Source organism: Zonotrichia albicollis, chromosome 3 (genome assembly GCF_047830755.1).
Source record: "Zonotrichia albicollis isolate bZonAlb1 chromosome 3, bZonAlb1.hap1, whole genome shotgun sequence".
NCBI classification, from domain to species: domain Eukaryota; kingdom Metazoa; phylum Chordata; class Aves; order Passeriformes; family Passerellidae; genus Zonotrichia; species Zonotrichia albicollis.
In genome coordinates, this window is record NC_133821.1 from 9,524,545 (window position 1) to 9,539,632 (window position 15,088).

Consider the following 15,088-nt stretch of genomic DNA (forward strand, 5'->3'; position numbering starts at 1 on the left):
GGTGCTCTGCCCTCCATCCTCACACAGCCCCAGGTGGGACACTGAGGGTGCCCTGCCCTCCATCCTCACACAGCTCCAGGTGGGACACTGAGGGTGCTCTGCCCTCCATCCTCACACAGCTCCCTGTGGGACACTGGGGATGCTCTGCCCTCCATCCTCACACAGCTCCAGGTGGGACACTGAGGGTGCTCTGCCCTCCATCCTCACACAGCTCTGGGCTCTGGCTGCACCAGGAGCACCTCACAGTGCCCAGAGCCACTGCTGGGCAGCACACACTGCACATCACTGCCTTTCCCTACAGCACAGGTGACACACAACAGGAACAGAACCACAAAACCATGCCAGAAGCAGCTCAGCCATTCAAGGAGCACCGCAGGGCCACAGCACCAGCTCCCTGAGCTAAATAACAACACAGCACAGGGGAGTGGCTTTGTTTGCTGTGCTGTTCCCTCCCAGCAGTTCAGGTAACTTCACTGATGAGGCACAGCAAGCAGGGGGACAGATGGCTGCTGTGAGCAGCACACCCCTGCCCAGCAGTGATTTACTGTGCCACAGGCTCACAGGGCACACCAATGGCTCAGGGATGGCTGCTGCTGCTCAGCCTCCTGCCCACACCTCTGCCACCCCATCACTGTGCAGCAAGGCTTATCTCTGCACACACAGAAAATAACAGGCCCTGCTGGTGACAAAAGCAATTGCTTAAACAAAATAACACAGGGAAAAAAGAGAAAGTGATCACATTGTCCTCATATTTCTTCACGTAGTTCCGCTATCATCACAGGATGGCTTCACACAAAGAGAAGGAAATTAAAGAGGATCTCCTATATAACCTCCTTTTCTCATGTGTTGGCAATCTCGCAATCAACACGAACCCAAATACTCTGTAAAAGCAGAAAACGGCATTTCCTTTCCAGTCCTTGCACTATCAGCACCCCAGCAGATATAAATTTACTTTCTTTAAATAGGCACTGCTAGAATGGTGTTTAGAAACAAGCTTCACCTAGTTGTCATGAATTATTAACCAGAAAAAATCCCTCTTGTTCTTCACAGAGTCTTGATTTGCAAGTTTAAAAATCAAACTGACACTTCAACCTCTTGTATAAATACCCAACCTTTAAAAAAAATGCTCTGAGCATTATAAATACATTTTTTCATGAATATGAGAACAACAATTCTATAAATAGCCATTCTTCACAGAGTTGCCCTGAGACATTGTTTTTACAGACAACAGTAGGAAACTGAAGGAGGTCTAAGCGCCAAACACATTAAAAGTGAAATAAACTCTCCAACCAGCTCTGGGTTTCCACTTATTCTTACAAAGTTCATCGCTCTTTTTTGGCTTGTACAATGAGTTTATGCAAGGGAAGGAACAGGCCAAAAGGCTGCACTGACTCCTGGCACAGGATTTACACTCAGGGTAAATCAGGCTCAGCTTCTGGGGGCACTCACTGCCAGCAATTTAATTTAACACAGCTCTGCCCAGCACAGCCTTGCAGGAGCACAGGCAAACGCAGGATTCTCATCAAAAATTACAAAATATGGTTCCACACAGACCCACTGCAAGCCCTGCTCCATCTCCCCTCAAAAGCAAACACAGGAAGATAAACAAACACAATCTAACATAACAAACTGCCTCCCCAGTGTGCCTGCACGTTTCAGGGCTGCTCTCTCCCCAGGCTATTTCTGCCCTGGTATCCAAACAAAACCAACAAGAACTCCCAAAAAACAGCAGCACGACTGGTGCACCAGGTTTCTGCAGCCAGAACTCCACAAACACACATTGGGGTTTTCTGGCAGACACATGAAGGGCCAGAGCTCAAGCACCACCAAGTTCAACACCATCTCCAGCAGGGAGCCAGCACAAGCACTCACTTGTTAAGTGCTTGAAAATTCACCTCTGCAACGAGGAGAAACCCACTCAATTCCCAGCTTCAATACAGTGTTCTACAACACAACACTCATTTTCTGTATGTTTATTTTATATATAAACCTGGGTACCAAACAAGCTGCACCCAGGTGCTCGTCAGGGTGCTAACACTCATTTTCTAGATATTTTAAAACACTTGTCTGCTGTGCCAGGACTGCACATCACACCACAGAGAAAAAGAACAACCATTCTGGAGCTGGAATTTTTTTTTCTCTTACCTTATTTTGATCTGTCCAGTAGAAGAAAAATCCCTGTGGGTCTGTTCTGAGGATAATTGGAGTCACAACAGTGGAGTCCTGGCAGAGAAAGGACAAACAAGAAATCCATGTCAGCACACAGAACACATAATTATGCACAAGCTGCTTTGCCATCCGTGCTAATGAATTGCAACATGCAGGAATCACCCTGAAGGTATCACCAGCAGGATGGCACTGAAAGGATTTAGTATCACCTGCCTCATCTCCATTTTTCTGACATAATGCGTTTCCATTCCTGTGCAGACAGCACCCAACAGGCTTGTCAACATGTGGAGTTAACCCAGAACAGCTGGGAGAGGGTGAAGCTCAACAGGCAAAACACCCTGGATGTCAAACCAGAGCCCATCCAGTAAAACATCACAGCTAGGGGTCCACTGCCCACCTTGGTCTGACTTCGCCTTCAATATCGATAGTGAATACCTCTAAAATTACTTTTACAAAGGCTGAATTTGCCTAGAGAACATGGAATAGCATCCTTCACCTTAAGACTTCTGTCAGCAACATTCCATTAAGATTAATCTTTTTTTCTTAATCAAGCCATGAAAATTTTTGTAATGGGAATATATCTGTATTCCACCTGACTGTTTGAAAAGCTGTCAAGTCTGGCAACATCCACAGCTCAGGCCATGTAAAACCAGGCCCACTTCCCAGCACACTGAGCAAGGCAGCCTGGTTACCTAAAATTCCTGAGTCTGAGTGACAGACAGCAAAGCCTGACCCAGGAGCCACAGGCTCCAACCCAGGGCTTTTCCACAGCTGGAAATTCATCCCATCTCCCACTTGAGGCTGCCCAGCCACAACTGACCCCACTGCAGCCTGCTCCCAACAGGATTCCTCCTCTCCTTCTCCTCTGTTTTCCACGGCATCCATAAAGACACTGCTGTCTCAAGACCTCTACCCATTTTTCAAACTCAATTTAGGAGTTATGGAAGGGACAAAGGCAGAATAATACAGAAAAATCACAGAATTACAGAAAAACACAAAAATTGCCTAAGCCTCAGCTCCCCAGGCTAAACATACAGCTCCTCCCCAGAAAGATTTTCTATTTCTCTAGAGGTGCTACAGGTATTTTACAGCTTCAGCATTCGCCTGTTTCCAAAGCAGAAATGTGTGAGGTCAGTCCACGTGGCTTTGAGGACAAAAAATGGGCAGGTTCAAGTAACAGGTTCAAGTTTAAACACAACATATTTCAGGGTGGAGTAGAAACACAGACAGCTGATGGAAGTCACACACAAATAAAACAAATACAAGCAAAACAAAAACAAAAAACCAAAACACCCAAAAAAAAGAAAAAAACCAAACTCCCCCAAATTAAACCAAAAAATAAAAAAACCAAAAAAAATAAACCAAAAAATATAAACCAAAAAAATATAAATCAAAAATATAAACCAAAAGAGAATGTCCCAGATGTGCCCAAGGCTCTGTCACTGACCCTTCATTAAAACACTGCCCTTCCCTAACACAGCAGACATGCAGAATTTGCAGAATCTTATTTCCCCTCCATTTCTTCCTAGTTTTTAACATCCTGTACACCTGAGAGTTGGATGCTGTTTGAAGCAATATGCAAATTTGGGTTTAAAATAAATGAGACCCTGAAGGAATCTGTATCCACAAGAACCTAAAAAAGGGTTCTTAGACCTCCACTATTCAAAAGAGAAAAAAATCCCTTTTCTGGAAACCTAACTTTTTTCCCTTATTTCATTGTGTCATCAATGTGCATGAAAATATAAAATGAGGAAAGGAAGACTAAGAGTCCTCCTGCCTTTGGATGAGGTGTGAGGAACTTCAGGGGAAAGGGAAGGAAGTGATGGGAAACAGACACAGAGCAATTGTGTCCAGGATTAACTAATTCTGCTGCATCATTTCAACCCAAAGTGTGTTTGATGACACATAGCTATAACAGCAATACTTCTGTACACGTGTAAAATGTTAGCTAAAATCGGGCTCAAAGCAGAGGATGAGGGGGAAGAACCTTCAATATCCATCAGTGGCCTAAAGGAAACTTCATCATGACAGGGTGAGTCCTGCTCTGGGAATCTCAGCTCCAGACAGATGTTTGGTTGTGCAGGGGTTTTTATTTGTTTTTTTAATTAACTCTGACACCAGGCACAGTACCATTAATGTGCTGATGAACACGAGGATCTGAGAAGAACTCTGCGCGTATGTTTGTGCAAGATGTGCCTCAGGAGCTGCTCCATGCAGCAATGAAAGCCATGTGCACCGTGCTTTGTATGCTCTGCAGGTTAATTAGCACCCTGGTAAAGCCCTGACATCAGATGCCACCATCAGCCCTGGGTGTGGAGGCATGGAAATAATAAATCAACTTTTGGAGGCAGCTCTGCCAGTCCTTCCAGCCACTGCAGAGCAAAGCAGAGTCCTCTGGCACCTGGGACAGGTCTCTTGCTGTTATACAAATCTGCAAAAACAATCAAAAGGACTCCTGAAGAAACCTCTTGCAATATACAGTCAAGAAAAGCAGCAGTTCAAGGCTCTGAAATAGGCATTTGCTTCAACCTGCAACTGTCTGGTGCATTTATTTACAAACATTACTGCACTGGTAAGGGAATGGCTGTGGTTTATGACCCATAGGACACACCTGCAGTCATTCATGAGTATCCTGGAGTCCATTAATTCCATTTCCTCACCCAAAGAGCTGACCTCATAACTCTCCTGAACAGAGTGACCAACCACCACAGCTCTGAACAGAAGGGTTAGGGACAGAACACGACACAGGTGGAGGAACATTAAAACGACAAAATTTCAAGGACATACAAATCAGGGCCAGACATCCATATCTCCCATAACCCACCAGATGCAAAAGTGAGATAAAGAAGGAAAAAAAAAAAGTGTTGCCCATCTCAGAAGCTGAAGGGTTTGGAAATTTCAATGTGCAGTAGGGGGGCAGCCTATATCCTATATCCATCCCTGTGGATATTAACAAAGCAGCCCCTTGAGCAGCAGGCCAGACTCCTGGGGCAACTCCAAGCACATGAAAAAGGTGCAGGATGAGATGAGCAAGGCAAAACCCAGCTGTGACCAGAATCTTTTTTAGAGGGCATTTAATTTCACCTTTACAAGTCCTCCACCTTTGTCTCTGCTGACTTAGGGCCAATTCTCTACTTTCCTCCAGTCCCACAGCCTCAAAGGAGTAATGTGGCTGCTCTCTACTTACTCCATTAAGTTCCTCCTAATTGGCTGCTCAACCTCAGAGCCTTTTGCATTAGCAAATTCAGCGTTCTGTACTTTGAAACAAAGAGGTTTCCACTTTGTGCCCAGGAAGTGCCACAAGGAGCTCTGTGATCCTCACACAGCAGAGCACAGGCACAGAGGATCAATGCACAAACCCACAATTAAATGGGTGCTTCAAAGCCTGGTTTTAAGAGTGGGGCTCTCACACTACCTGGAACACCAGTGAGCAAAAAGTGCCACCTCCATTAATTCCACTGCCACTGACCAGTAAAGATGATCACACAAAGATAATTAGTGAAGAGCTGAAAGCTTGGGTTTCACTCCTTTCTGACCCTATTTATGAGAGCACCACCATGGCCTGGCTGTGCACAAGGTGGAAGCTTTTATTCCATGACCACGAGCCAGAAGAGCTTGTGTTTCCATAAATCACCTATAGATAATGATGATGTTCCTTAGAAACAGCTGCAGTCAAAATGCACACCAACAGATCCTCAAAAGAAAAGCAGAGCAGGCTGTGTCCTCAGCTCCTCTGACAGATGGGGCTCATGACACTGCCTTATTAAGGCTGGCTGCTCTTTCCTGGGTTTGCCTCAGATTTCCAGAGACACTGAACGTCCCCAAATAGAACCTGAAAACTTTGGCACATCATTATTTCACTTGCCTGAATCTTCTGGAAAATTTTCTGCCAAACTGCAGAAACACAAAGCTAAGAAAGATGGACTCCTTCTGGCACAGGCAAAATATTCTTGAACATTTCTTTCACTTTGGCCTAAAATCTGGTTGAGCACAGACCTGGGGACAGCCCTTAAGAAGAGTTCTCTTGCCACCCCACAAATCAGGGGGATTCCAGGCCTGGGAAGGAGGAGCAAAGGAGAAGGGACAGAATTCCAGTTTGCACAGGGTCACACACCTGATAATTCCAAAATACCCTGAGTGAACTCAGACTGAATTAACAGGATCACCCAGACAATCAGAACCAAGGAATTCCTCAGGCTGAACAGTGAAAGGGAGAAAGTTCCCACCCCATCTGCAGTGAGCCCCTGAAATAATGGGGAAGGATATAAATGCCCTTTTTCCTGAAGGCAGAGAAAGCAAACTTGACACAGGCTGCAAAGAAGAACAGCGAATAAAGGGAGAACTTGAGAGCAAAGGCAGTGAAATGCCAACCAGGAAGATTTTCACCATGGCCACAGAGTTCTTGTGTGATGCTGAGAAAAAAAATTTAAACCAATCTGCACATCAGCATATATGCTGCCTTTTGATTTTGAGAGAGCACTGGAATTACATTTCCACATTTCATTTTCTAATTTTCAGAGATGCTGAGCTCAAATTCATCCAGAACCACTGGGGAGGCATTCTGAGCACCTGACAGTGTGGCACTGCAGGCTGAAAATTAGGTCCAAGGTACCTAATCACAGATTAAAAATTAGGAGATTTAAATGTTGGTCTTTTTTTGGATCTCCAACAGAATAAATGGAAACTGGAAAATTCTGTCATTTAACGGGCCTTGTGAAAATAAATTAAAAGCGCTTATGAAGCATTTACTTTCTAATAGATCAAAAGCTGCATAGTTAGAAATGGACTGCAAGGGTTAATTGTGGATTAACTGTTTCACTCCAGGTTTGGTTAAAAAAAAACTTGAGCATTCAAACACTGAAGTGAGGAAAGCACACAGGACACAACCCAAATTCCCAGTTAACTTCCCTCTCCCAAACAATCCTCACTTATTTAGGAGCTGTTCTCTGATTTTCACTTTCCCATGTATCCACCAACACTCCCAAGGGCTCCAAAACTCCACGAACAGAGATGTCATCCATGACTTGAACACCAGATCCTCCCAGGCTGGCATTTAACCCATCTGCAGCAGATCCAGATCTTATTCTCCCCCCACACTGAAGTTATAAAGAGCTTTTCAACAGAGCTAACCAAGTTCAGGCTTTCCAATTTACTAAACATTAACTCTTAAGAATTGTAAATTCAATCTCAAGACCAAAGCCACAACTTGCACTCATTCAGATAAAATATTTTTAAATAGCCCAGAGCTGAAACTTGTTTACTACATAAAGATTAGCAACAGAGAAGAAACAGCAAAATCTCTGGAATGCTGGACTTGACCTCTTCACTCCAGACTGAAAGTGTTCACAAAAAAAATAAACTCTTCAGCTTATTGTTTTAGTTTTATACACACAGAACAATGGTTTCTCATTTTTCATGTCCTCACTAATGTACTGGAGTGGCAGCCTTGTGCACAGCTTAAAAACAAACAAAAAAGGCAGGGGGGGAAAGAGTTATTTTGAGTAACTTCTGAAAAATTCCAAGTTGTTTATTTGTCTCATCTCAGCTTATCCATAATAAAAGATGCTCTGATGTTATGTTTACTTGTAAGGTTAAAGGGCATACTCTTGATAGTCTTCTTTAAAACATTCTAAACAGAGAAAGAAGGCCGCAAATCTCCAGAGCGTTCACTCTGAGCTCACAAATGCTTTATTGAGACAAAGTGCTCTAAGAGAAAGGCATTAAAAAACCTTAAAAGATCTGGGTTCCGTTTTGCTGCTCACCTGGGGAAGCTCTGCAGCCACTAAGCAATGCCTCCAGTCAGGTTTGCTGCACTAATCCAGTGCTTAAGGAAAAAAGATGTGGCCAGAAAATTGCAGTCCTGGCCCTCAATTTAGGTAGAACTCACCTTAGCAATACACTTCACTTAAAAGTGAAAGTAAACAGTGTGAGCCACTGAGAGCTCAGTCAAAATCTTTATGCAAAGTACATATCACTGGGGAAGATAAAGCCTTTAAAGCAAGAAATGAAAACAAACCTTATTTTTGAGCCTGCACCATCACATTAACTTGCTGGAGTGTGCCAATTACAGCTCTGAGAACATATCAACTCAGCTGTGCCCTGAGCCTCAGTTATGTCTATCCTGTTCCCACCACAGGCCACAGAGAAACAAGGAAAGAATCAGCCAGAGCAGATTTGTGCCCTCAGGACAGATAATTCTGGGAGAAGCTGCTCTTGATGCTCAGCTTTCCTTGCCCTTCTCAGCCTAGCAACACATCCTGCTACATTAAGCTTAAACTCTTACCAAAAACAGTTTCACCTGTGAACTTAATTTATTTATTAACCCACTGGAAACTGATCAGGAGGAGCAGAGGGGATGCAGCCCCCTGTGTCAGCTCTCTCCAGGAATACAAGGGCACAGCTGTCCAAAGCCAGGAGAGCAGTCAGGAGGCTTTAGACACAGCCACAAAAAAAGACCAAAGCAGTTTTATCTCTCACAGATACCAATAGCAGCTATTTCTGCTCAGTGCCTTATGAATCCAAAACTCCACAACAAGAGCAACGTATCATTCTCAAATTTGCTTTCTGCAAAGTTACAGGACAACAATGAACTGTTTGGGTTCAGTGCTTCACACCCTGATCCCCAATAGAATTTGTGAACAGTGGACCAGGCATTGGAGGCCTGTGTTACAACCAATCCCAAAGCACGCAAGTGTGACTTGTCTTGCAAAGCCAGAGCTTTTTAATTGATCCTAATGCTTTTTCAATATAGAAACTGAAGATGGTCTGCAGAGGAGATGGAATTCCATGCCTTCCATCTGCCTGTCTGGGATCTGGAGTGATGCTGCTCCACACAACAGAATTCCTTCAGCCCCCCTCACACTCTTGCTTAAATGCTCCCAGCATTCCCACTTGAAAATTCTCAGCAGTTTAAAGGTTTAAAGCTCAGCTAGGAAAACTTTGGTACAAGTGGTAAGAATTCACAACCATCACTTCTGGTTCATGAAATGCAAAGCAAAGTCAGCAGGACCATCTTTAAACTGCATCCCAAAACAACGGGGAAGGGAACAAGGAGAGGATGGAGGCTGCCCCAGTGCCCAGGCATGGAAGAACTGAACTCCCATTCTCACACACAGTGAAAAGAAATGGTGCACAACAAACATCAGCATGTGAGCCAGAGCAGACTGCCTTCCCTTGAAACCTTGGATTTTGTGGGGTTTCCACTGCTGAGAACACTACAGGCAAGACATGAGGGGTGGGGAATGTGCACAAACACACACGGTGCATGGTCAACAATGAGTTACTGCCAGAATTATCACAGTGTGCCTAAAAAGCCATCACCTTTCACAGGGCTGCCAGTGAAAGCACTCGCTAAACACAACAGGACTCACCTCACACACTCCAGGCAACACCTGTGGACTGCTGAGCGGCACCTCTAACCCAAAACACAGATCTTTCTCCAGAATTTAGCCTTGTTTTTTAATGCAGCCTTCAGGTTTACAATTTTAAATCTTTTTACCAACTAGCCTGTAGCAGGCAGGTGAACATCCACTGTGCATGGAGAACACCTCTTCATCTTTTAATTCTATCTATATAACTACTATCTGAGAAATAGTAATAACTTAAACTCTTGGCTGATGGCTTGGGCTTGCAGTCTGGAGACTCAATCTTTAGCTCGACCTCAGCATACACACGCGGAAATTCCTTGGTAACTTACCAAAAACAAAACAATAACTGCAAATGACAAGGCTGCCTTTTCCTACCCTAAGGAAAATGTCAACCCGAAGAAAACGTTTTCTCACTCAAGCCTAGTTCCTGAACTGCAGAACCTGTATCAAAGCCACTGTTTGGCATGCAGACAAGGTCAGTTTCCTGAGCCTTTCAACACCGTGTTCGCTTATTACTGTAAACAAAACTTCACACCACAGGTTGTTTGGTTTCTGATGTTCTCTTTCTCCTTGGGAGTGTTTATCGCAGGTTTACAGGGGTCAGGCTCACACATTGGGCTGCTGGACAGGCTGAAAGCAGCGACAAAAGAACGAGATAGAGCAAGCCAAGTTACACACGAGCTGCTCCTTCTCCCTCGCTGCTGTCCCTCCAGGTGTTGCTGTCTTTAGCACAGCAAACGCACAAGAGCTCTGAAACAACTCATCCTCAACAACTCTCCCGGCATTCAGGCTGCCTGTCTTCTCTCCCAGCCATTTCTGTGCCTCAGCTCAGTCTCCCGATGGCACTCTCAGACTTTCTGGGGCACCTGCACTGTGCACAACCGAGACACAAACAGCCAGGGCCGTGCTGCCGGAGCAAAACCCAGCACAGGACTCGTCCTGCAGGCTTCGAAAATGCCAACTCTGCCGGTTAGCTCTCCTTCCCTCCCAAAGTGTCCCGGGCACGGCCAGCATACCAAGGAAGAGATCCCAGCTGCCCAGCAGCTGCTCTGCCAAAGGTGAGGTGGAAACCACACTCCTTTCCTACTGAGGCTATATAAATGTAAAGGGCTGGGAAGCAGCAAGCAGTGCAGGGAAAGCAGATGCGATGGTGAGGCCAGCCTCATGCCCTAAGGAGCCAAGGAAGAAGTAGTAAAGCGACCAAGGGTACCCGAACTGGGAGAACACACCGGGGCTTGACAACTCCACCAGAAGGAGCGAGACAGCGAGAGGAGCAGGAGGCAGAAGGAGCAGGAGAGGCTGGGAGGAGGAGACGGGAGGAGGAACGAGAGGGAGCAGGCTGAAACAACTCTGCTACGGGCACAGAGGCGGCAACACGCACCCCGGGAGGCGGCGGAGGAAGGCGCTCCGAACGGAGCCAGCCCAGCGCGATTCCACAGGACAGCCGTCCCACAAAGTTCGCCCGGCGCTCAACCCCTCGGCGGGGCAGGGGACACCCGGCGGGGACCCCTCTGTGGCCCGCAGCCCTCCCGCCCCATCGCCCCGCAAACCCCGCCGGGGGAAGGGCAGCGCTACTCACATCGTCCCACTTGACGAATTTGACGCCTTTCTTGAGCGTTTCGGAGACGCAGACGGGCTTGAGCTGCAGAGCGTGCACCCCAGGCTGTGCCCCGGCCATCTGCCCCGCATGGACGCCGCGCTAGCTGTGCCCCGGCGCGGAGGAGCCGCGGCGAGCGGCCGAGGCGGCAGGGAGGGACGGAGGGACGCCGGAAACCCGGCAGGGAGGCCGGCACAGGCGGCGGGCGGCGAGGGCGAGCGGCTTCAGTGGCGCTGCTGGCGCAGGGAGCTGGCGCGGCAGCGGCCGGGGCGAGCCATGCGGCGGCACATCCTCTATATACGGCCGGCCCGCCCGCCGCTCGCACACACACGCACGCACGCAGGGCACGGAGGAGCCGCCGCGCTGCCCGCTCCGCTCGCTCCCTCCCTCTCCCTTCCCCGCCTCAGCCGCTCCTCCTCCCGCCAGGCTCGGCCCCCGAGGTTCCCCCGCGCCCAGGGCAGCGCCGGCGGCGCCGCGGCGCCACCTCCCGGCTGCCGGTACCGCCCGGTGCCTCCCGAGCAGCGCGGCCCCGGCCGGGACACGCTGGGAATGGGAGACGCACCCCGCCTCCCTCCCCGGGAAGCGCTCATTGGGCTCCGGCACCGCTCCGAAATGAGCAGGAGAAGGGAGCGAGAATGAGTGTCCCTGCTTCTTGTCCCGCTCCATCTCACCATGGGCCTGTGGAGATCAGCCAGCCCAGCATCCCCACCAAGGCAGGGGCACACGGGGTACGTGACACAAAAACTTGTCCAGGTAGGTTTGGGATGTCTCCAGACACGGAGACCCCACAGCCTCTCTGTACAGCTCTTCTGCCGCCTTCAACACAGAAGTTCTCCCTCCTGTTGAGTGAAACTTCTCAGCCTTTAGTTTGGAGCGAACAGTCATGGCAAAAGCAAGGGACAGCGCCGAGCCCGCACAATGATGCGAAACTTCTACTTGAAAGAGTGGCGCAAACAACTCCCAAAGCTTGGCGCTTTAAATACGCAAAGTGCTTTACCGCAGCTTTTTGATGTCGTAAAGAGGCTTCCTCAGAACAAAGGAATGTGACATTAATTCAGGTTTTAGGTGTACTCAACTCAGAAGGCATGAAGATGGAAAAATATCCTCTCACCCAGCAAAAATCCAAATCCAGAGGTTTTAAGGAAAATTTGTTTGAAGAACAAAGTGCTCCACCAATGACCTCCTCTCTGTGACAGCCTGTCTGCAATCATAGAGATAAAGCATCAGATAACACAGCACATGAGATTGCTAATTTCTTTGTGGGAGTTCCCAACTGACCCTTGGGATTTAGGGGCACCAGGCCAAACTTCTGCTATAGACAAAGCAAATTGCACAGAAAAAAAAAGGCTTTGAATGTATTTTTAACTTAGTTTGGAGGAATGATATTTCAAAAGAGTACTAAGTTTTTTTTCTTCAATCTGAGTGTGGAGATGTTGGTTCTGGTTTTTTAATTAAAAAGCCACAGACTGGCATATTAGACTGCTGATTTGCTCTTACTGTAAAGAGTCACTAAAGCTTTTCCTCTGGGTCTTCTCCAGATTCCCCCCCTTCAATGAAAGTTTTTGGTTGCCTTTAGTGGGAGGTGAACCTGCTCCCTCACCATAGCCCATGCATGCAGCAGACACATTTCAAGGCCAATTAACCCATTGGATCTATTTTTTGTTCTTATTAACCTTCCTTGCAGACGTGGGTGTCACTCCAGTCAGGATGAGAGCCTGCTCTCTGCCTGCTGTGCTGTAATTCCCAGCCATTTGCCATGACTTAAAGCACAAATAACCAATTCTGCCTTCGGATGGGCTTGCTCAGTGATGGGGGAAAAGGGAGAGATTTTCAGGGCCATTTTCACAACTGCCTTTTCATACAGCATACAAAAGAATGGAAGTGCTACTAAAATCCACAGAAAATAAGAGCAGAGAGTACTGGTGCTACAGAGCTGACTCATGATCCCTGAAGCTCTTGCATTCCCAGCAGTCAGAGCTAGGGGAGATGTAAACCTGCCAGGGATGGTGGCACTCCTGTGGCAGTTCTCAACAAACCCACAAATCCACTTTCACTTGGCCTGGACTCATTTGCAGTGTTTGTTAGGGAAAAACAAATCACAATTTATGATATCTCAGGATTCACGATGAAGCCAGAGGCTCCCAGCGACCACTGATGTGAACATGGAAGAAGAGGGCCTGTGGTTTAGGATGGGCTCTGATACTGGTGCCCATCATTACAGATGGGAAGTTTAGTTCGGAGCAACTCTATGGTTTTTCAGACTTGAATATTTTAAACTGATAGTATTTGCCTGAAGATAAACACACCTTCCACATGGCAGGTATCTGAGGAATTTTCCATCCAAAGGAAGAAGCAGCACCCAAGGAAATGGCATGATGCCTGAGCCTTTTAAACAACAGCTCTGGTAAGCGCCTATGATTCAGCCTGTGCTGAAAAATCCTGGGCTCTGTGAAGTCAGTGGGAATTTTAGTTTCAACCCAGATAGCTGGCTCATGTGTTACTGCTACTGCCTCACTGGCATCTGCTGCAGCAAGGAGCACAGTTCTTGGTGCCGGTGCACACTGCCTACACAAATTCAGAGCTGTCTCAATCTAGCTCCTTCTCCACAAAGCTGGGGATCAGTGACCTGGAAACCAGCCCCACTCAGCAGGATTGTTACACCCAGAGAGTACAAAGATCTTGTCCTTAAATGACGGGACCAAGCCTCACAGCAGAGGAGCCAGACACCTTCCTCCACAGCCTCAGTTAAACATCCAAATGCTTCTCTGCTCTTCCTTCACTCAGCCCCTTCCAGTTCCAAGAGTGAAGGAAAGATGTGGTGCCAGAAAAAAACCCACTCAGCAATAGGCTTATTCAAATGCTTATACCAAATCCTACAAATCAGATGGGATATTGGTCTCATGTTGCTGCAAGAGCTATTTCAGGATATTTTAATTTCTCTAGGTTCAAAAATCCCAGCCTAGACAGTCAAGGGATTGCCTTGCATGGATAATACAAGTTGTTAGAATGCAGTATACCCATAAAGCATTAATTTTAATGTAAGGGGCTTAGGCACCAATATTTCATTTCCAGGGGCATAACTGACTACACAGTGTTTTAGATACACATCTGGATGTGTGTGTAAACAAGACAGGAAAAGAGCAATAATTGATGTAAATAACAGATGGCTTTGACCAAAGTCAGGTCAAGTGAAGATATGGCAAAAGCTACACAGAAAGACTCTGTGAAGTAATATGAGAAATGCACTAAAACCTAAATTTACTGTTTTAAATTTGGGTTCAGAGAAATATGTATTAAGGTCTCTATTTCATTTGCTATCCTGAGTTCATTGGTGTAATTGCAGATTTTGAAGAGAAGGAAGGGCCTCAGCCTTGCAATGGTGCACTGAGCATACTAAGAGTTAAACCTAAGTCTTTGCAGGATTTGGGATTAAAGATATACTTCTAGTGAAGCTGAGTTTACCATCCTTACTGCATTTTAAATTGGGTCAAATTATACTCTAATTATCCGTGGGAGCAGGATCATTAAGTTCTATGGAACAACTCTGGAAAACAAATAGAGAAATCTCTCTGATGAAAGCTCAGTCCCTCTGATAAGCAGCTACTCCACATCACGCAGGCAGCAGAGCTCCCACCTCACCAAGGAGTGCCACGAGGTGAGCTGAGAAATGCCACCATCCAAATGCAGGAGTCACTGATTTACTGGGAGTGCCTATCTGCCCATTCTCCTGTAAACTGCGGGATGTGTGGATGTTTAACCTGCTCCCCTCCCCAGGTGCCACACACACAGACCCCATCTTCAGGAGGGAGAACTTTAGTGGCACAGCCACTCAATCAGGTGACTGAATGTAGAGTGAATATGAAATTCTGGCACACAAACCACCACCATAGCAACACAGACAGCCTGGCAACAGCAGCTGCTGCACAGAAACTGGGAGGGGAATCTCGTACAAGAG

General features: G+C 46.8%; 1 protein-coding gene across 3 annotated transcripts in view; it reads right to left on the bottom strand.

The window, feature by feature from the left end:
* PLCB1 (phospholipase C beta 1) overlaps positions 1 to 11,255 on the bottom strand; it is a 306,384-nt gene extending 295,129 nt beyond the window's left edge. For all 3 annotated transcript variants that reach the window (XM_005486821.3, XM_005486820.3, XM_005486822.4), the window contains exons 1-2: positions 11,116 to 11,255; positions 2,146 to 2,223 (exon numbers count right to left, since the gene is read on the bottom strand). In XM_005486821.3, the coding sequence (XP_005486878.2) occupies positions 2,146 to 2,223; positions 11,116 to 11,214 (177 nt within the window). In that variant the 5' untranslated portion in view covers positions 11,215 to 11,255. The remainder of the gene's footprint in view (positions 1 to 2,145; positions 2,224 to 11,115) is intronic.
* Positions 11,256 to 15,088: the final 3,833 nt, after the last annotated feature.